General features: G+C 39.1%; 1 protein-coding gene across 1 annotated transcript; it reads right to left on the minus strand.

Annotated features, from left to right (window-relative positions):
- Nucleotides 1–5837: 5837 nt before the first annotated feature.
- On the minus strand, nucleotides 5838–20523 carry UBE2B (ubiquitin conjugating enzyme E2 B). The gene is made up of 6 exons (XM_032425198.1): nucleotides 20348–20523; nucleotides 18142–18222; nucleotides 16643–16668; nucleotides 12360–12449; nucleotides 8463–8551; nucleotides 5838–7179 (listed from the first exon to the last, which is right to left on the minus strand). The coding sequence occupies exons 1-6, from the start codon at nucleotides 20389–20391 to the stop codon at nucleotides 7051–7053; spliced, it is 459 nt and encodes a 152-aa protein (XP_032281089.1). The 5' UTR covers nucleotides 20392–20523; the 3' UTR covers nucleotides 5838–7050.
- Between the last annotated feature and the right edge of the window lie 1236 nt (nucleotides 20524–21759).

Raw genomic sequence — 21759 nt, forward strand, 5'->3', positions numbered from 1 at the left:
TGAGGACTGTAGTCTAGGTATCATGTCATCTAGTCATGGCTCTCATCCTTGACTAGTTAAGAGACACCTTTTGGTTCTGTAGGAAGTAAGACTAAACACAAATCTTAAGAGGCAAGAGTTTTAGAACTTAAACAGATTGTAGTCATGGAAATTGCTTCCTTTAACGAATGCTGAATGCACACTAAAAAAAAAAAAAAAAAAACCTGCCCTCATGGAGATTATATATATATATATTTATATATATAAAAAATAAATAAAAGATATATATTACATATATAATATACATATTGTATATAAAAAGTTTTATACACACACACACACTCCTTGGGGAAGAAGAATCTCTCTGGGCTTGGTTTTCATGAAAATAAAGAGCAAGCGAGAGAGGCTATTTATTCATTAAGTGAAAAGCAAGCCAGATGAGGTTCTGTTTCTTCCCCGAAGTTTACTCTATTCCTTCCAAGTTAGGACTCTCAGGTCTAGGGGTGGCAGTGTGTTGGCTGCCTTTCTCATTTTGGTTTAGTTTTTCTCACAATGCCAAGCATTAGGGGCAGAGTCCTTTGCATATGTGCTTTTGTCAGGGAGGGAGGTGGGCCTGAAGCTTTGCCCACAGACAAGAGAACCAGCTGAGGAGGTGGGGGTAACAAGAATACATCACCTGAACAGATTCCCTTGGGAATCAAAAAAGAAAAGTAAAAATTGAGACTATTAAGTTCCCATTAGACAGTGCTATAATTCTTAGCATATCCTAGGCATGGACATGTGAACCAGAACTTTTTTCCTTGACAGTGCTCTCAGGCAAGGAGGGCTCTTCAGAAATAACCCAGGTGGTCCCAGCCCAAGTCCCATCCTTCTTTCCCAGCCTAGGTAGAGTAGGCAGATGACCCCAAAATAGCCTTGATTATGGTCTTCCAACCTATTTGCCTGGGAGACATGCTGTTAGGGCATCTTGAGGCAGGTCTTGGTCTTCCCCTGGTTTAGTGAAAGGGTGATTAACAGTAAGGAGGTCAAGCTTGAACTGTTCGGGCCTGCTGACTAAAAGCCCTTGCTTTGCTGTGGATCCTAGCATCAAAATCTCACTGCTGGGGCTGCATTTTCCTGTCTCTTTGATATCTTCTCATATTAAGAATATTTAACTGAACCTAGATGTAAACTGGTAGATAATTCCTTCCTCCTGATTTACTTCACATCAGTGTAGGGATCTTCAAAGTGGGGGATGATTCTTACTTTGATCTTTATTGGAGGCTTCAGTAGAAAAATTTCTTTAAGTACCTGGCATTTCGTGAGCTTTCCCTGCTTCATTCCTACCCTACTCTCCCTTTGAGGCCAAGCTGGGAAAACAAAATGTTTCAACTAACTTACACGAAAGAAAAATGAGCACCCACAGTGACCTCCACAAGACCAGGCTCCATCCCCAGAGCTGCAGAAGGGCAGACCAAATCAGTTCCAGTTGCAGAGTAGGGCCAAACATGTGAGTTGGCACCCATTAAGTACTCAGTAGCTATGCTGACAAAATGAATGGCAGCAGGCACTGAACGATGCAGCCTTAATCAAATGCCTGGCAGTCCCAGAGAGGGAGGTAGAAGCAAAACCTCCAGGTGTGCCTGGGTGGCTCAGTTTAGTCTGCCTTTGGCTTGGGTCATGATCTCAGGGGCCTGGGATCGAGTCCCGTGTCGGGCTCCCTGCTCAGTGGGGAGCCTCATTCTCCTTCTCCCTCTGCTGCTCCCCCTGCTTGTGCTTTCTCATTCTCTCTCTCAAAAAAAAAATAAAATCTAAAAAAAATAAAAAAATAAAAACAAAACCTCCAGGATGGGGATTGGGGGTCAGCAGGTGGCCAGAGCTTATAGGTCCACTGCAGTCCTCCCCTAACACTAGGTGCCTTGGAACTCCTGTACTCCTGCATCTAGGGTCTGGGACTTGTGAAGGCTGTGGATATGCTCCCCTCTCCATGAACATGGCCTTTGCCCTAGCACTGGCATGGCAGGCTTGCCTGAGTCTCACCTTGTAAACCGTTGAGACTTTATCACTCAGTGTGAATTGTGGACCCCAGCTGACTGGGAACTGTTCGACTTGGTCCATCACCTACAGTCCCACTTCCCCTTAAACCACTTGTTTTCAACTTCTCAGGTGGTGAGACAATGACTCATGCTTCCTTCTACCTTTGTGTTTACCAAATTATTTTTTATGACTACATGCTACTTTTATAAAAACCAGAAACCTGCTAATCAGTGTCTCCAGAGGATTTGGAGCTTGGACCCTGGAGGTCCTCTGCTGTCCTACTGGCCTCCTGCCCAGGCCTGTGCATGTACTGCCAGAGGCTGTCTGGAAAGGAGGTTTCCTAGTATTTGGATTTACATTCCAGTCTTTGGAACTGTATTTGTATTGTTGCTCTTCCAGCCTGATCCGTCAGACTTGGTCTTGAGAAGGTGCCATGGGGATTGTGCTGTCCTCAAGCTGCTCAGTGCAAAATAATACGCAGCCCATCAAAGAACCAATGTGTAAGGGCTAACAAAAGCCAGGGTGGGGAACTTTCTCCCTGAACAGATGGGTTCATCAGCCTCACCAACATCAGGCCCCAGTAATTGCCCTCAATGACCTTGTTGGCTTGCAAAAGATCCCTTGTGCCCACCCCTGGGATTGACATCGTCTTCATTCTAAAGGCAGCCTTTCAACTGTTCTGGTAAGTCTCGACCTGAAACCACAGCCTTACATGCTCATGCCGGTACAGGTCTATAACCACAGCCTGCTAAAACACAGCAGGGATTACAATCCAGCTTTTCTTTGGAGGTGATACTCCAAGCCTTTGGCCGAAGCTGATATGGACTAGAATCTCTGATTTCTTTTCCTATGCTCTGCCCAGGATGTTACCAGGACAAGAAGCTTCCAGTTCCTTGTGGTCTTTGTACTCACACCACCACAGTAACATAAAATCTCCCAACTCAGTTTTATAAAATGACTATACAGAGGCCAAATTGCTGCAAACCTCTCTTTGACATTCTCTTATTCAGGAGTGCGGCCGGTCCAATTCAGTGGTGGGCTGTGCTATTCTTGGCAGAATGCTTTGTTTGTAAAGGGGGAAGGGAAAGGGTAACTTACACCTTGGGCTTCAGACAGGAAGCAGCATAAAGAGGTCTGCCTTAAGTGCTCTTAATGTTTGCATTTTGGCAGCCTTCAAGACACCACAGAACCCCTCCGCATTCCAGGAAGAATGACAACTAAATGGTACAGGTTGATGGAGCCAGAGATCCTTTTATAGATAGGCTCTGATCCCCTCCAGACCAAGTACCCAACCCAGTGGCTTTAAGGATCCCAGTCTTCCAGGTAGGGGTTTAGAAAGCTCCCCCCAAAAGACTACAGAAGCATCATACTTGTAAACCAAGACTGTCACCATATAAAGACCTCTCTAACCAGCTAAAAGGTTATTTGCTGTCAGCAGAATACACTCTCTAGTCTTCTCATACGTATTATTCTATGAGCGACTGATAAACAAAAGCATCATGTGGCCAAGCTTTACCACTCAAGTCAATGGCTTCCTGAAAGTCAGTCCATGCAGGCTTTTCACCCAAGGCTGAAACCTCCATATGCCAAAGAGGAAGCCTGGAGCCCTTCCTTCCAGGGTTCTTGATTTCAACCAGCAAGGAGCTAATGTGGCTGAGCTTGTGATGAGTCATATACTAAAAAGGTTTGCAAAAGGCACAGCTCATTTGTCTTTCTGGCCCAACTAAAAAAAAAAAAGCCCTAGCCCATGCTATGAATAGGAAATGTAAAAACCTCAAGACATTATTAACAAAATTGTTTTAAACCAATGCAGCTGGGGCTGGGGGGAGGTGGAGAAATTACTGAAAGAGGAATGGCACACACATTTGTATATTCTTTTTCAAAGGACAGAAAACAACAACAATAAGACTTTCTCTCTCTTTCCTCCATGTCATATACTTGAATAACTAAAGAAAACTACTCTAATCTTTATTCCTATCTGACAGCAGTTGTTTTTTTCCTAACTAGATGGCAACTGAAGTAACAGAGCTACCATCTTGGCACAAGGCCCTTGCCCTATGGACAATTTCATTTACCTTTAATAGCTTTGCAACTACTGACTTTTCTATTTACATAATAATCCCCACATAACTGAGATTCCTCTGGGACTCTGCATTATGAAATGCAATAGAAAGGAATTGTAATAAATACCACCAAGACCTAAAAAGTTGATCCCTATCTCTTAAAACTTGGGAGAACTGAGAGCTCAAAATACCTCAGACAGAACTCTTAAATTGTATTATATGAGCCCTAGGGTTCTTTCTTCAGAGTACTAAATGAATCAATTAAGTAGACAGGTACTTTGCTTACTAAGCACAAAATACGGTTACTAAATAAGGCACCTTTAATAGATTTCTTTTCCACTACCTTCTACCTACCTACAGGAGTAAGAATTTTTAGATCAGTTTCAGAAGTTATTCACGGAACTTTTACTGGGGTGTGTGGGGGTACTGACTCAAGAATATTTCCATGAAGGGGAAAAAAATTTGGTCTATTGGTAAGTCATAGGTCATAGTCCTTTATGTCGGAGACCAGAAGGTGTTCCTATAACCAAAAAAAATAGAAGTAGAAAATGGTGGTCAAGAAAACTTCACGCGATAGATACGAGTCTGTGCCCAAGTCTAAATCAACTCAAGTATTTTTAAAAATGAGAGGGACGTATTTAAGTCTAATAGGTTTTCTAAAACTGAACTCAATACCTTACTATTTCTTGAGGGATAGTCTACTTCTTGGCTAAAAGACCAGATTGCCCAGGTACAAATCCCAGCTCTATCACCTGCTCGCTTGCTGATCTTCAACAAATCACTCACTTAATCTCTCTGTATCTAGATTCCTCATCTGTAATATAATGGTACCTATCTCACAGGATTACTGTATGAAATGTGATCATAAATGTTAAAGTGCTTCAAATAGTGCCACGCACATTGAGCATTCTACGTCAGAAGTACTGTTACAGAGGAAGTGCATCACAAATGCATTTAAACTTTAGCATGAATCCAACTTCATACTGAAATAAATGACTTAGTTCTAGCCTCTTGCTATACCACACACATTTCTAAAATTTACCTAGTGTAAAAGTAAACATTTTTGTATGGTATAACCTTGTAAATTGAAGGTTTACATCTAGTACTCAACCAAAGAAATAGGAATCTGTTCCAAGGCTGAAGAAAAAAAACGGAGGAGTAACTGGGAGAGGAAAATTCCTAAGAATTTTCTCCAGTGGGAATGTGGACGAGATATGAGTTTTATGCATGTGTTGAACTTAGGACTTTGAGCTCAGAGACTCCTGCAAAGTGAGATGTGACCCCCTTATAATTATCAACTTGAAATATACAGATTAAGATAAAAATAGATTTTGAAGCAGTAACCAAATAGCATTTAATGAAATAAAAGGGGAGACTCTCATACCTACTGTTATATTTAAGAGTCAGTCACTGGAGTAAATGTCTACAGAAGCTACACTTTGTCTCAGAGCTGAATATGAAAGCATCACATTTACTACAACCAAAAAGTACCCATACGCATCTTTTTGGCCATTAATTCCAGTGAGTGGACTCTTATTTGTATAAAAAGCTTCCTAAGATCATACACTTACCCCAAAATTTGCCAAGTAATAACTTAAAGGGAAACATCAGCACTTATCCTTCCAGTGTTAAACTTGGCTTAAAAAATAGAAGCTGCAGACACTGCGATCCTAGTCTTCCAACAGAGAAACTGTTAGCTTACTAAGCTAGTAAGAATAGGACAAGAAACTACTGGGGTTACTCAAATAGCTGTTTTAACTACTAGAAAGACTACACAGGTGTTTCAACAGAATTTACTTGTATATTTTCCATTTTCTGTACTATTTGAAGGCATAGGATAGCTTTGTATTAGCTTTCTACAATACTGTGTTTTAAATTTATCCAGTAAACTAAGATGCAGTACAACTTTTATACAACTTAGGAGATTAAAAAAAAAAAAATCTCCACAAGAGAAAGCAACTCAGCAGGCCCTGGTATTAAAACATTTTTCCAGAATAAACAGATACGCAATTGCATTAAAAGGCAGTTTTCAAATATTTTAAGATACACCAAGATCCCTTCCAAATATCTGCCTTGCTAAACCAATGCAACCAACTCTTACTCAGTGTTAATAGTGGGGCATGGATTTTGGTAAATGTTTACGGTTTTACTTTCTTCATTATCAAATATCTTTTAAAGTGCTATCAAGCAGCAAATAAGTTGCATTAGCTCTCTGCTCCCGGTAGAGGTGCCAATTCCTCATGGTAGAGGTACAAACTGTGAAATTGCAAAAGGTACAGTTTAACAGTAAGTAGTGCATGAAGAAACAGTAACAAGTGGCCTAAATACAGAGTTGGACAGAATCAAACCAGTTAGGTCTATAATTGCTCAAGTGAAATGGATTTAGTTTCATTCAAACATTTAAAATAAAGTCGGAAATTATAATTGGTGGTTAGAATCAAATTTGAAGAATTTCTTGATAAAATATAAATCTGTTCTTTTGAAACTGGAAATAAACTATCAATTGATGGAGAGCTAGAGACTTATTAACCCCTCCTACACAGATAAGGAAATAAGTGACAAAGTCTCTTGCACTGAAGTTATGTATTTTAACAGCTTTACATGTAATATTCATATATAAAAAACTTTAAGTGCTTTTCTCCAATTTAAAAATCTAAAGAATTCAAAAATAAGGCATTCAATATTTGAAAAAAGTACAGATTTACAAAATGTGTATTATTCTGTCATGAAAACTCCACACCAACATTATACACTTGGAAAAAAATACAAACAGGATATATTACAAATTTATGTAAGCAATAACTTAGTTCACACCATGCAATAAAAAGTACATTAATCAAGATACACAAGCTTTTGTAGGTTCTAAACTGAAGGACTTTTTTTTTTCTCTGCAGAATCCTTAAAACCTGTGGCACTTAAAATTTGTTAGCCTTTCTACTGAGAGGTAAATTATACACAACAATGATGAAAAAATTAACAGACCAGTTGTCTATTATGAATCATTCCAGCTTTGTTCAACAATGGCCGAAACTCTTTTCTCATATTCTCGTTTGTTTTCCTGATAAAGCTGTGCTGCTTGGCTATTGGCTGGACTGTTTGGATTCGGTTCATCCAGCAGAGACTGGAAGGAAAGAGAAAAGAAAAAAGGATTTGTAGAGTTACTCTTTACATTAACATGGGTCTACATATGGAACAGAGAGACTGTACAAAAGAACAAATTACTCAGTAAAGAAATGGCAGATATTAGTATATAACTTCTATATTTTTAGGTCTTAAATACTTTCAGAAATGGCTTGATGAATTTAATAATTTCCTGCTGCTAGAGAACTGAAGCTTCTTTTTTTTTTTTTTTTTTTAAATATTTTATTTATTTATTTGAGACAGAGAGAATGAGAGAGACAGAGCACATGAGAGGGGGGAGGGTCAGAGGGAGAAGCAGGCTCCCTGCCGAGCAGGGAGCCCGATGCGGGACTCGATCCAGGGACTCCAGGATCATGACCTGAGCCGAAGGCAGTCGCTTAACCAACTGAGCCACCCAGGCGCCCGAGAACTGAAGCTTCTAAAACAGAGTACTCAACTGCCTTAAGACCTCTAATTTCAAAGAAATTGGGAAAGAATATTCAACATACTGAAACATTGGCCAAGAAATAAACAGCTCGATTTGGTTAAAGATACAATACCTAGAAATAGCATTTTCCAAAGTTAAACTCTATTTTGTGGTTTGCAAATGTCTGACAGTAAGTTGGGTAGTGAGTCTTGTTTCCTTCTCTCAAGAAAACATATACATCCAGCAGCAAGGGAATAAAATAGGGAAGTTGAAAACAATGTTTATAAAATGACCTGAATTAAAGAAGAAATATCATAGGAAAGGCTTAAAAAGAAGGTCACAAACCCAAATTTTACTTCTGCTCCTCATAAATTAAACATCCACATAAACTAAAACATCCCTCACTCCACCTCTCTCCAAAACTGTCATTCAAGGTCAACTCTGAAATAATCTGCCACAGTGTTTTGGCAAATGGTTACACTACCTTTTTTTAAAATAGGATTTCTTGGATAGGGTAACATACTTAATGGTTCTCTGCACTTGGCAGTTTCCTGAGGTCCCTATGGTTTTTCTAAGCAATCATCTATTTCCAAGAAGCATTTTCCTTTTCTACATCCTCTGGTTATGCTTCATGGGAATAAATAATACCTGACCTGTGAGAATACTTTATTTACACGAGGATCAGGAAACTGTGTGTTTGATCCAATGTGGTCACTAACAAAAAAGCAGACCAGTTGTCTGAAAACCATAGGATTTTATCCAGGCTCTGCCATTGGTTACCTGGTACTGCTCCTAAAGGAGCTGACTGTATCCCATAGAATCTTGAAAAATCATGATGCAACCTAACACACACTTACCTGAATTGATGTTAAGATAGAAGATACATCATATGTCGGACTCCATCGATTCTGAAGGATATCTAAACATATGCTACCATCAGCATACACTGCAAAGACAACACTAAAATTGGTTACCTATTAACTTCATCATATTTAACAGTTAAAAGAGAAATCTTTACCACAAACAGAATGCTTAGCCCAGTCAGAAGTTCTGAACATTAATTACCAAACCCTCTTGTCTCACAGGAAAACCAGTGTTAAAACTAAGGTCTCTTATTTTGCACCTTTTCATCAGGAAGCTTTGTCAGAGCTAAATTTTTTCAACACCCACCTTTATACTCAATCTGTTTAAAGCATCTATTTCTAAACTCCTTAAATAAAGCTCTTAAAAAAAAAAACAACTTATTTTTTGACATCATAATTACTCTCCCAGAAATTATTCCTACAAGAAATAAATGTGGACACATGAAGTTTTATTTATAGGAAGTTCACTATAATACTGTTTGTAAGCGTGTAAAATTAGACCTTGTGATCCATAAAGAGATGACTGGCTAAATTAACAGTATATTCATATAACCAATACCAATGTAGCCAAGAGAAACGATACACATCTACCCTCTGTTAACTGATAAAGATCCATAATGTCTTAATAAGTTTTCAATTTTTAGAGGATAATATTTTTTTACAAAATATTTAAATATTTTCATTTGAAGTATGTGTAGTTACAAAAATATTTGTAAGACTAAATGCCAAAATATAAGTATTGGCTCTCTGTAAGTAATAGGATTCTTGTATTTTATGATTTTTTAAAAATTTTTTATTGTATGTTAATCACCATACATTACATCATTAGTTTTTGATGTAGTGTTCCATGATTTTTATGATTTGTTTTTAATGAGTATGCTTTCCTTTCATAATAAAAAAATAAAATAAAAATCCAATGATTAATATGTTTTAAGTCTTTAACATTTGGGAAGTCTTTTTTCCTCTTGAACTGATTATGTGAAAATACAATGAACATAAATTTTTACCCACTTGTGAGACTCTATGTCTACATGACAAATTTCCAGAAGTAGAACTGCTGTGTTGACAAAGGATAAATGCATTTAAATGTATAGACACTGTTAAACTTTGGAAAGCTTCATGGAGCAAGCCCAATCACCCTACATAAAGACAGGAATAAGTAAGGCTTTTGGGGGGAGAGGAGGCAAATTACACTTAAATACTGTGGTTTCTCAGGGCTCTCTCTATCCTCCATCCTCTTCCTTCTGGCCCTGTATACAGCCTCTGGGTGATGTTATTCACTCTCATGGCCTCAATGACCATCCATATGTGCTAGCTACTTCCACTTACTGGCTTTACCAGATTTAACTCTCCGTTTTAAAGCAGCCTAGTCAACGGCTTACTATCTATCCCACAGGAACATCAAACTTGGCAAGTCTAAAGAACAATTATCACCTCTGTAAAACCCATAAAAGTACAAAATGATTTTTAAGTTTTGAACTAGTAACTATTTCTAAGAAGTAATCCAAAAGTAAACTAGAAATCAAGCATCCATCAACTGATGATAAAAAAGAGTATGTATATTCATATAATGAAATTTCATTCAGCCATAAAAGGAAATAGAATACAGTTACAACATGGATGAACCCTGAAAACTATGCTAGCTGAAAGAAGTCAGTCACAAAAGCCAACATGCATTATAGGATTTCATTTATATGAAATGTCCAGAACAGGCAAATCTACAGAGGTAAGAAAATACGACTGCCTAGGGCTAGGGTGCTGGGAGAAAAGGGAGTGACTGCCAACTGTCATGGGATTTTTTTGGAGAGAGATAAAAATATTCTAAAATTGATATGGTGATGGTTGCACAACTCAGTATACTAAAAACCCCTGTTCTGTATAATTTAAATGAATGAACAGCACAGTATGTGAATAATATTTCAAATAAAAATGTTTAAAAAGTAGACCAGAAAATTAATAAAAAAGTACTGGTAAAAGAAAAAAGGGAAACCACTGTTATTAATATGAAGGAATGAGAAATAATCTAACACACTGTTTCCCCAACGATGAAAATACTATACCTACAAACACAGAACCCCCTGCATATTGTACAGTCTTTTCCACCTTCCTTCATTTACAGATCCTTCTTACTACATTGTGGGTCAATTCAATAACAAGTCTAAGTCAGATTAAACTAAAGTGGAATAAATATTAAGTGACTCCTTCTGCAAGTAAGTCAACTGATGGGGAAGACCATATTTAAATGAGCAAAGGTTACAAAAAGCAAAGCTTAAATATTTTGGAAAATAAGTCTTTCGTACAGTAATGTATTATCCAGGAATATACAATGTGTATTAGAAGTAAACAGGAAGTCATAGAAGAGCAAGTTTAATTACAAAAGTCACTCAGAAACCATTTATGGAAAATAGGAATAAAATAAATTTCTCCAGGGGCGACTGGGTGGCTCAGTCAGTTAAGCATCTGCCTTCCGCTAAGGTCATGATCCGAGTCCTGGGATTGAGACCTGAATCGGGCTCCCTGCTCCTCGGGGAGCCTGCCCCTCCTTCTCCCTGCCACTCCCCCTGCTTGTGTTCTCTCCTCGTGTCAAATAAATAAATAAAATCTTTAATAAGTAAATAAATTTCTCCAAATGAAAGAAAGAACGAGAGAAAAAATGAAAAACTGTACTTAAAAAAGCCTTAAAAACATATGAACCTTTGACCCAGTAATCCCACTTCTAAAAACTTATAATATTCATGGGTATTTGGGAAGATTTTCAAGAATGTTCAAAGTGCTGTTTAAAATTACAAACAGGGCGCCTGGGTGGCTCAGTTGGTTGGGCGACTGCCTTCAGCTCAGGTCATGATCCCAGGGTCCTGGGATCGAGTCCCACATCAAGCTCCCCCTGCTCTGCAGAGAGCCTGCTTCTCCGTCTGCCTCTGCCTGCCACTCCCCCTGCTTGTGCTCTCTCTCTCTGTCAAATAAATAAATAAAATCTTTAAAAAAAAATAAAATAAAATAAAATTACAAACAACTTGGGGCACCTGGGCGGCTCAGTTGGTTAAGCAACCGAATCTTGATTTTGGTTCAGGTCTTGCTTGATCTCAGGGTCACGAGATGGAGACCCTCGGCAGGCTCCGCCTTGAACGTGGAGCCTGCTTAAGATTCTCTCTCCCCCCCCTTTGCATCCCCTCCCCCCGCACTTGCACTCTCTCTCAAAATAAAATAAAATCTTTAAAAAAACCTGAAAATCACCAACTGGACACAGATTAATTATGGTTACCTCACAGAACATGTATGCAGCCATTAAGAATGATGCAAAAGAATATTCATAAGATGTTCATAGTATATAAAAAAAGTTACATAACTATGTACAATATGATCTCAATTTTGTACAGCATTTATTTGTAGTTTATTTATTTATTATTATTTTTGAAGATTTTATTTGTTTGAGAGAGAGAGAAAGAGTGGGAGAGATCACGAGCAGGGGGGAAGGGTAAAGGGAGAAGAAGACTCCCCACTGAGCAGGGAACCCGATGCGGGACTTGATCCCAGGACCGTGGGATCATGACCTGAGCTGAAGGCAGACAGACCCTCAACCGACAGCCACCCAGGCACCCTATTTTTTTTAAAAGCTAAATCTTAAGCAACAAATTCTTTTTGGTATCCTTCACATTTCTACAAATGAATAGGTATTATTTTAAAATCAAAAGTATTAAGACAAAACAACTTTACCTGAAATTTGGAACCTTCTAAAGATTCCAGGCTACAAAAATGTAGCTAATACTGACATGGAAGCAACATCCAGAAGTGGCCTGTAGCAGTGAGAAGTATGGGGCAAGGCCTACAAGGAAGGAAAGAACTCTTTTCCCCCCATCACTTATGAAGTTTAATAAATAAAATGTTACTTACCATTTGGATGAAACATTTTGGATAAAAACCTAACAGTTGGTGGTTTATTTGGATACTCTTCAGAAAATTCTATTACTAGTTTAAAAGTACCTAGATAGAAAACAAACCAAAATAATTATGGTAAAGACAAACATTATTTTTTAATCTCTTCATCAATGAATTCCCATAGTGGTTTTTGCACAACCACACAAAAAGTAATGTCAATTATGTCTTAGCACATAAAACGTATTAAATATACTTTGATTTACGTTAGACTGGTAACATACAGCACTGGCAAGCACTTGGGAACACACACTTTCATGTGCTATTGGTGGGAATGTTAAACTGCCATATTTTTGGAAGGCAATTTGGCCCTAGCTACTGAAATTTAAAATGCACATTTGGGGAACTACAGCTAGTTTATTATAGCTTAGAAGGGGAATGCCAAAAGATTTTGAGAGGGGCTAACTACCACATGACAAAGTACTTAGATTGGAGGCATGGACATTAATTTGAAAGGTCTCTCTGTTCCCATACGAATCCTTTCACTTAAATATGCCAAGAACCAGTAAGTGTAACTGCCTACTGTTGGTTATAGACCAACGTGGTACACTCTTGTAAAGCAGTATTTTATGGTCAGTACAGACACAGGCTTTTAAAAAAATTATGCATTTCTAAGAAAGTCAATCTGTTCACAGTGTACAAAGTAGGACTCTCAACTCCAATTCCAAATCTATTTTGCAGAAATAACCATTATTACTGGGTTTTGTACTTCTATTCTGTTTATTCACTATCCAGAGTTCTTTTATTTTGAGGAAGTCCACCTGAAGGTTGGAGAGGTATTCTAACTGCAACCCCTTGGACATACTCAGTAAATTGAGACTTATTCTTAATGAAGTCAATAAAAGTTTAAACCATTCCAGATGTCTCTAGAAGGTTCTTCCCTGATTTCATCAATGCAGTTTTAAAAAACAAAACAAAAATCCTTTCTTCTATTTATTTTATCTGATAGTTTATATATTTGGTATACAACCTCTACCTTTTCACATTTTTTGCTGCTTGGAAATTTGGGATTAGGGAAGCCAAAGATATAAGCAAAATCAAATGTGGTATCTATTTCATATTCTGAATACATCAGAGGTGTTATGAAAAGTACAGTTAAATAGTGAAGATAGTCTTATATTCTTATATCTAATTATGTATTTTAAAAGTGTGCATTTTAATTTGCTTTAATTAAAAAAAGTACATTGTAAAAATTTCAGCCTACACACATATGAACAGCAATTTTCAAGTTTTTTCCCGCCCACTTCATGGAGTCTCAGGACCCCTTTATACTCTTATTCCCAATCACGGCCAAGCTTCCAATGGGAAGTCAACTGAATGCAAAGCTGGGGAGGGATACGTGTGACAACATACCATTTTATGTATTTCTACCAAAAATGGAAAATAATTTCATTTTTAAATATTGGCTCTTTAATAATTAGCTTGCAAAAATTCCCCTCAATTTTTAACAATCTGTTCTCATGAATCAGTATAAACTGCCTCCAGCATGCCACTGAATATAACTATCAGTATTTCTTATATTAGACAGTATTTAACTCATGAATTTTTTTTTTAAGTAATTTCTATGCTCAATATGAGATTCTAACTCATGACCCTGAGATCAAGAGTCACATGCTCTACCAACTGAGCCAGCCAGGCGCCCCAACCCAGAAAATTTTTAAAAATTCATTCATTAATTACTGTAAACTCACTACACATTAACTTAAGTAACATTTAATGAAAAGTAATATATTTCCCCACAAAGTTAGTGAGAAGCTTAGCACTGTTTTACATTTCTGCAAATCTTTTTAATGACTGGCTTAATAGAAGACAGCTGGATTCTCTCAGCTGCTGCTGCATTCGATCTGTTGCAATATGCTGTTCTGGGATGAGGTACAGGAAGAAAACAAGGTCTCACAAAAATATGTTAAGTGAAAAAGGAACATTTTAATAGTTTTTTCAGATAATTGTAGATACTCTTTTTTTTTTTTTTTTAAAGATTTTTTATTTATTTATTTGATAGAGATAGACACAGAGAGAGAGGAAACACAAGCAGGGGGAGTGGCAGAGGGAGAAGCAGGCTTCCCGCTGAGCAGGGAGCCCGATGCGGGGCTCGATCCCAGGACACTGGGATCATGACCTGGGCCGAAGGCAGACGCTTAATGACTGAGCCACCCAGGCGCCCCGATACTCTTTTTTGATTACTACAGTAAGGAAGTGGTAGGTTTTTAAGGGTTAGTTGCAATGTAGAGTCTGAAATCATACATACTTTTTGCATCAGTTACACTAAAATCTGTTACACGCTGCATAAATGTTTTATCCGTCCCTAATTTTCTTTTATACACTGGTCGTTCAGAAAATATTGGTTCAATGAATGATGCAATTCTTGTAAATGTTGCCACATTTCATTATATACTATCCAAAAACAAATCACAATTAGGTAATACCACCTACTGACGTTATCAGAAGTCTTAAAGTACTGGGAAACCATTATTTTATCGGTAGCAACAATACTGTTATTTTCCTTGATCTAACAGCTCACTTAAGTCCCTTTTGAATATATCTGCCAAACGGTCGAATCTAAATTATGTTTGTCTCTCATTCATTCAAGTAAAAATGTTCCATGAAAAAAAAGTTCAAGTTGCAACTCAAACAACTGCAGAAGTGCTTTTCCTCCAGAAAATCATCACAAGAGAAGTGTTTTATGCATACATTCCACTTAATCACACAGAATATTTTAAAAATGTATACTCAAGGGTCAGAATTCAGTAATAATAGTAACATCTACTTTTTCATCAAGACTTTTTTTTTTTTTTGGCCATCAAGACAAAAAATTTTTAAGTGAAATTGGCAGCTTTTAAAATGCAAAGAATATGGGGCACCTGGCTGGCTCAGTTGGTGGAGTGTGAGACTCTTTATCTCGGGGTTGTGGGTTCGAGCCCCACACGCTGGGTGTAGAGATTACTTAAAAAAAAAATTTTAATTTCTACACACATACATACATACAATGACTATTAGTACAGTTTAGAGCCACTGTGTTGATTTGTGCCAGGATACTAAACTGCATAGGTCCAGTTTTAGCCACTAATGTTTTTGTACCATCAGTGCAAATGCTGACAGAGTAAAAAGGGCAAATGTCTTAGTATTGGTATAAAGACAGTTTTAATTACAAAGAATCCATGAAACAGGCTTAGGGACTTGAAGAGGGGGCTCATGGACCACCCAAGAACCCCTGGTATAGTGCAAAAAGCTAAAGTCCTTAAGTACTTCTCTTCCATTCCTTACCCTCACCTTAGTAGTAACCACTTTCAACAGTATGGTACACAGCCCTTTAATACACACACTTGCATACATGTATTTGGTAAAAATGTAATAACAATATGTATCATTCTGAAACTTTGTCTCTTGAGACTCATGTCCAGATCTACCTTATTCTTTAACAAGTACATGATATTCCACAATCTAATTCCACAAATCATAAATTTGCTTAACCATTTTCCCCTATTAGGCATTCAGGCTATCTCCTTAAAAATAGTACAATCAGTATCTTTGTGTAAATATCTTTGATGGGTTAATTCTGGAGCCATTTTGATAATTAAAAACCTGTTCAACAACTCTTAAATATCTATGCTATTATTAGGGAAAATCTAAGAACCTGGTTAAAATCAATATGAAAAGCTCAATCATAAACATGTATCAGAACCAGTTTTCCATTTTCCTGGCTCTTGGTGAAAAAACTAAATTTAAGACGCAAAAGATTCCACAGAATGCTAACTATTTATGGGTATCAAAAGTAAGCTGTAGTATGTGCAGCTACTGGCAGCTACGTTATGTGGGCTTTTTTTTTTTTTAAGATTTTTAAATTTTTTTAAGTAATCTCTGCACCCAATGTGCGCCTCAATCTTACAACCCTGAGACTGAGAGTCACATGGTCTACTGACTGAGCAAACCAGATGCCCCAGCTATGTACGTTGAAGAACAATTTCAGCTTATCACCGTAGATAACAATGTTAAAAGAGCATGATTCTCTCCTTTAACCTACCATCTAGGTCTACAGTTCTACAGCCAAATACCAAAGTAACACAAAGAACTGGCAATGGAGGTGGTCAAGCTGATGTGTGAACTATAAATTCTCAGTAGCATTATTTAATTTGACCTAGTAACAACAGAAAATAGTTTTAAATTAGAAATGTTGGTGTTATAATTTCCTACTTAAAAACAGTGTCCCAGTACTACAGAAAACATAATTGAGAATGACTTACCATCTTCAAAGGGTGTCCCTTCTGGTCTGAAAACAAGAAGACTTCTGATTAAAAGATGTTTCATTCTGCCTTTTCCTGATTTTTTTTTTTTTAACTAGGCTCCAGGCCCAGTGCGGAACCCAACAGAGGGCCCACCCCTAAGATCCTGAGATCCAAGACCTGAGCTGAGATTGAGAATTGGCTGCCCAACTGAGCCACCCAGGTGACCCCGTTTTCTTGACTTTTAAGAGTGGACAGGATAAACTCAGAGAAAGAGGGGCTCATTTTAATGATTTGTGGAATTTTAAAGTTATTATCATCATCTTAGCCCTAGATTTTTATGGACGTAGGCATAAAGGGTAACTATTTTCTAAGTTTTCATTTTAGGGGGGTTTAGAAAAAGATCAAAACAAAACAAAAAAAGGCTCATAATTTTAGCACACAAAATTTCAGTTCATAAATACCAACCAGTCATTTTGTAAATGTGTATTCTTAAGAGAAAAAAGTCGTATTTTCAATTTGTATCAATAAGATGGAAATACCCTTTAAAGATAATTATAACACCAACCAAAGTGTCCTGCTTCCCAACAGAGCAACAGCTCTTGTTCAAAACAGCTAGATAGAACTGACGTAACCAAGAAAGCCACTCTTTTGCTCAAATCTTTTCCCTGCCTCCATATCCCAATTTCATCTTTCCTAACCAGCACCATCAAGTTTATTTTTTGCAAGTTAGCTTGAATTTAAGATCTCTTTAGAAGAATAAACTACACTAACTTTTTCACTAGTATTTAACATAGACTCATAACTAATTCAATGGCAACTCAGAATTGTTTATGAAGGTGCTCCTTTGAAGTTTTAGTGCAAATCCCTAGTTTTTAAAAAGTGTGAAAGAAAAAAGACCAAGTCCAGAAAAACAGGAGAAAAGGCATAAGGAAATTTTAAGTCAAGGCGCCTAGGTGGCTCAGTTGGTCAAGCAGCCAACTCTTTAGGCTCAGGTCATGATCTCAGGGTTGTGAGAACTGAGCCCCCTGTGGGGCTTGGCACTGGCTGTGGAGCCTGCTTGAGATTCTCTCTCTTCCTCTGCCCCTCTGCTCCCATCCCTAACCCGTCTCTTAAAAAAAAAAAAAAACATACATGCAATATATATAATGTTTAACATTTTTTGTTTATTCTTGCCACATTGGAAGCTCTGAGTATTTTTTCTTCTTAGTCTTTTTACAGTTTCAAAAGAATGCAAGCATAAACATTTGCTTGGTACATTTTATTTTGTAGAAAATAATTTACCTTTTCTTGTTTAGTTTCAAATGATATTTTTAATCAGGTAAAACCCAAAGTGCTTATAAAATCATAGGCAGTAACATCAACACAAATTTAACTGCAAAAACACAGAATTTTTTAAAAATTTATTTTGCAGTTTCTGTAAGAGCCCCCAATTCCACTTCAGCCTCTTTGCCTAGTTGATACATTCACTTTTCTTAAAGAATTACCATACCTGTCATTTGTTACATCTTTCTACTCACCCAAATATAACTGCATTCCACTGCATAATGTTGTTTTCAGATGGTGCGCCGCTGACACCCACAGGTGGGTCCTCTTGCAATCTAGAAATCGAGAGTAGTAATTTTCAAAGTTGAACAATAAGGTCACTACAAAGGCCAAAGAGAACCCTTATGGACTATTCTACCTACTTTGACACAAACTGAATCATTTCCTTGTTCTTGTGCTGAGGTGGAATAAACCATAGGACTAAAAAGTAAAAAAAATCAACCATGTATATACTTATTAAATACCTCTCCAAATTGTCTAAATTTCTAAAGGGCTTTGGAGTCATCCCTCTTTGAAAATGAAGGTTAGGATGTATCTTCAAGAAGTGATGCATACAGACTTCCATCAACAACAAAAATTAAAAGCCCCAAGTGCAAAAAGTATTTTCACAGACCATCTTTTTTGCTCCTGTAAACATGCAAAGACGGTCTATGTGAGTCCAAACCACAGCTACCTGTGTAACATGGCCACCAACCCCCCACAAAGGACCCTCAAGGCAAACACTAAATGACTGAAAACACTGATATTCAATTTAATTAGCAAACTAGTTTTAGGCAGGCGAGTACCTTTATCCCATTTGCTTCAATTAGCAGTAGCTTTAAAATAATCAAGCCTCAGTTATGTTTTTTCATCAGTCCCTATTTTAAAGATCTGCGCTACAGCTAAATCTACCTCTCCTTATCAGGAGACGGGATACAAAGCTACCTTCCAACATTTGTCACAATCAGATTCTCGTAACCTTAAGACCCTTGGAAAACTACGAAAGGTGCCATGTGTTCAACTCAGAATTTAACAGAGATGGGCAGTAAGAAACCAGAGTAACAATGGACACGAACTGGAAGTTTTATTATTTGGCTTTCAGTCATTGGAGCTAACATGAAATTTGATTTTAAGCTTCAGAAGGCAACTTTTGCACCAAATAGAGCATCTCCTTGTAAAGACTGTCATTTCAATAGAAAAATAAATGGGACATTTTATACACAGGTATCTGTATGTAGTGATTGTCATATGATATGATACTTTGAAATTAGACTACATAAACATAGTTCTTTTCAGTCAACCTCAAACACATTAAGCCACGATGACCAGAAAGAAGCCTTTAAAGAATTATGCTGCTTCTCGCCCACCAAGGGTAAACGGGTACATTACGAATATATTCAATGATAAACCGCCCAAAGCCCAAAACAATGGCTTCCAAATGCTTCACCTATGGCTTTATAATGGCGAAGTTGAAAGGTTACTTCCTGAGCAGCTAACCTAAGTTTTTATACTAGATATTTTGTCTCAATTACGGCAGATCTCCCCAGAAAAAAAAACACTTAAAAATGTGCAGTGGATCGTAATGCTAAGTTTTCTCATTTTTCCCCCCGTACCTCCAAGTATTCAAAGGTAAACAACTGAAAAAAACCTCACTTCCTCCTCACTAACCCCAACACCACCTAACAAAACCCTATTTTACAAAAGGAGGCCCAGGGAGTATCAGGTTAGCGTCAGCCTCAAGGAGGCATTTTTCCAGACTTTGGAGGCTATAGATAGGGCTTTAGACACCAGGCCACAGAGCTGAGCTCCAGAAGGCACTGGCAGCCCGGGCTACCAGCCCGAGTCCCAGGTCTCTAAGCCAGTTCTCAAGGTCCTTTCGGGGGGGCGAGGGAGAGTCGGGTTTCGGAGGATGGGTTAACAACCTCCCGACCTCGCGCTGCAGACCCCACCCTCACTGCAGAAAGAATGGGGGGGGGCGCTTTTCGCCCCAACCCTGCCCCTCAGCGAAGACCGCAGGGCCATCCAGGAAAACTGGTGCACCAAGCAGGGCAAAAGATTCTGCAAGGGTTTGCTTCTGGGGGACAGGGACCGGGCACGACAGGGTGCAGAGGCGGAGGGATGAGCCTTGAGCTCTAGGGCCAAACGTCGGGCAGCTGACCCAAGTGGGCAGCGGGGAATCCTAGGACAGACCATAGCCATCTTTTTACTTTTGGGGGAGGGGGGTATCGAAATTTCTTACGTCGGAAGAGCAAGCAAGGATGAGGGAGTGCGAACCGGGGCTAGGACTGGGCTTCCGTCGGTACCGCTGGGCCCACAGTCGGCCCTCTTAGGGTTATGAGAGGAAGGTGTCCCGGATCCCCGCCCTGCAGCCCCACAGCTATGGGGAGGAGCCGTCATCCAGGCGAAGGTGAGGACCCTTACCGCTTGAAATCCCGCATGAGCCTCCTCCGGGCCGGAGTCGACATGCTCCCCAGCTGCCCCGCGGTCAGTCTGAAAGAAAAGAGTCCCGCGCAGCCCCCCCACCCCCCGGCGCGGCGGCCGAATCACTGTGGGTCACCGCCGCCGCCGAGGCTGCACAAACAACCCTGCAATGACGTCTCCCTCCGCCGCCTCCAGATCCCTCCGCCCTCCGCCAGTACCACAGAGTGAGGGGTAGGGGAGAAGGGCACAGGGCGTATGAAAGCTCGTTATGGGAGCTTTTGAGCAGGGTTCTATCCTTTTGGCTTCCTGATCTAATCGATAAGTTAGTGTTCTCTGTTCTCGGTCTGGAGATTGTGGATTAAGAGACCCCGAAACCGAAACACCATCCTGTGTCTCCCCCTTTCAGTAGTTTAAACTCGACCGGGTGGGGACAGAGAGGCTCATCCGGGGCCACAGATTTCAGGGAAAGGAGGTGGGATGACGTAAGATCACGTGACTGCCGGCGGCGTTGTCAACAATCCACCCCTGAGGGGGAGGGGACGAAGTATCTAGAACCACGTGTCCCTATGACGAGGTTAGAACAGATCACGTGGGAGCGTCGCCTGAATCTCAGTCAGGTCTATGGAGCAAGTGATTAAATTTATGGGGCTGAGGGCGGGGAGAGGCCTTTACTAGTTTTCCCTCCAGTTTGCTTCATGAACAGGGTCGGCGATCGTGGCAGAAGCAAAAGCTTGCTTTGCTTCTTTAAAACAGAGCCAAAAATAACATAGATTTAAAATCCTTTCTGGTTGGTACAATGACTTACCAAATCTGGTACGTGGGGCAGAGGGAACTTCCATTTTTTAATAAGTGCAGCATTGAAATACTAAGGCCCACACTAAGTAAAATTCCCTGAAATGCTTCCATAGGGCCACCAAATAGCCTGTATGTGCACTACGCTGGGGTTTCCACCGTTGGAAATTCTGAGGACAAAAAAGAATGGTGTAGAGATGGTCTTAAAGTTTGTTGACTATCTCTATGGAATTACGGAATCTTATTTTAACATAGGTCTGCTCTCATTTGAGGATTGGTGTCAAAGTCAATGGATTTGGCTAAGATGGGGGTACATGGAGATGAAATCTCAAAGCATTTAGAAGGGTGGTTGGTTGTCAAGAAGGCTTACAAATCTGACTCGGATGTGGGGAAGAGATTTTGCAGACTTGGGTGGGGGTTATATATCTAACCTGGATAACTCATTTCAGGTTTTCTACACTAGTAAGTAAGGTGCAGATGGGCCTGAAATGTCGCCCACCAGGGAGCTCAGAGGTGTTGATGCAGTCCGTGGGGATTCTGACATTTCCTTGAGTTCCCTCCTTTCATTGCCATTGATTCCTGGGCTTGGGGCTTTAATGGCCTGGAGGACTCGGAGCGCT

The sequence above is a fragment of the Phoca vitulina genome, unplaced genomic scaffold (genome assembly GCF_004348235.1).
Source record: "Phoca vitulina isolate PV1807 unplaced genomic scaffold, GSC_HSeal_1.0 scaffold32, whole genome shotgun sequence".
Classification (NCBI taxonomy): Eukaryota; Metazoa; Chordata; class Mammalia; order Carnivora; family Phocidae; genus Phoca; species Phoca vitulina.

Coding starts and splice junctions, on each gene's coding strand:
- UBE2B (XM_032425198.1), bottom strand. CDS start 20,391: ATGTCGACTCCGGCCCGGAGGAGGCTCATGCGGGATTTCAAGCG. Junction 16,669..18,141: donor TGGAATGCAGTTATATTTGG/GTGAGTAGAAAG, acceptor TCTTGTTTTCAG/ACCAGAAGGGACACCCTTTG. Junction 8,552..12,359: donor CAAAATGTTTCATCCAAATG/GTAAGTAACATT, acceptor TTGTCTTTGCAG/TGTATGCTGATGGTAGCATA.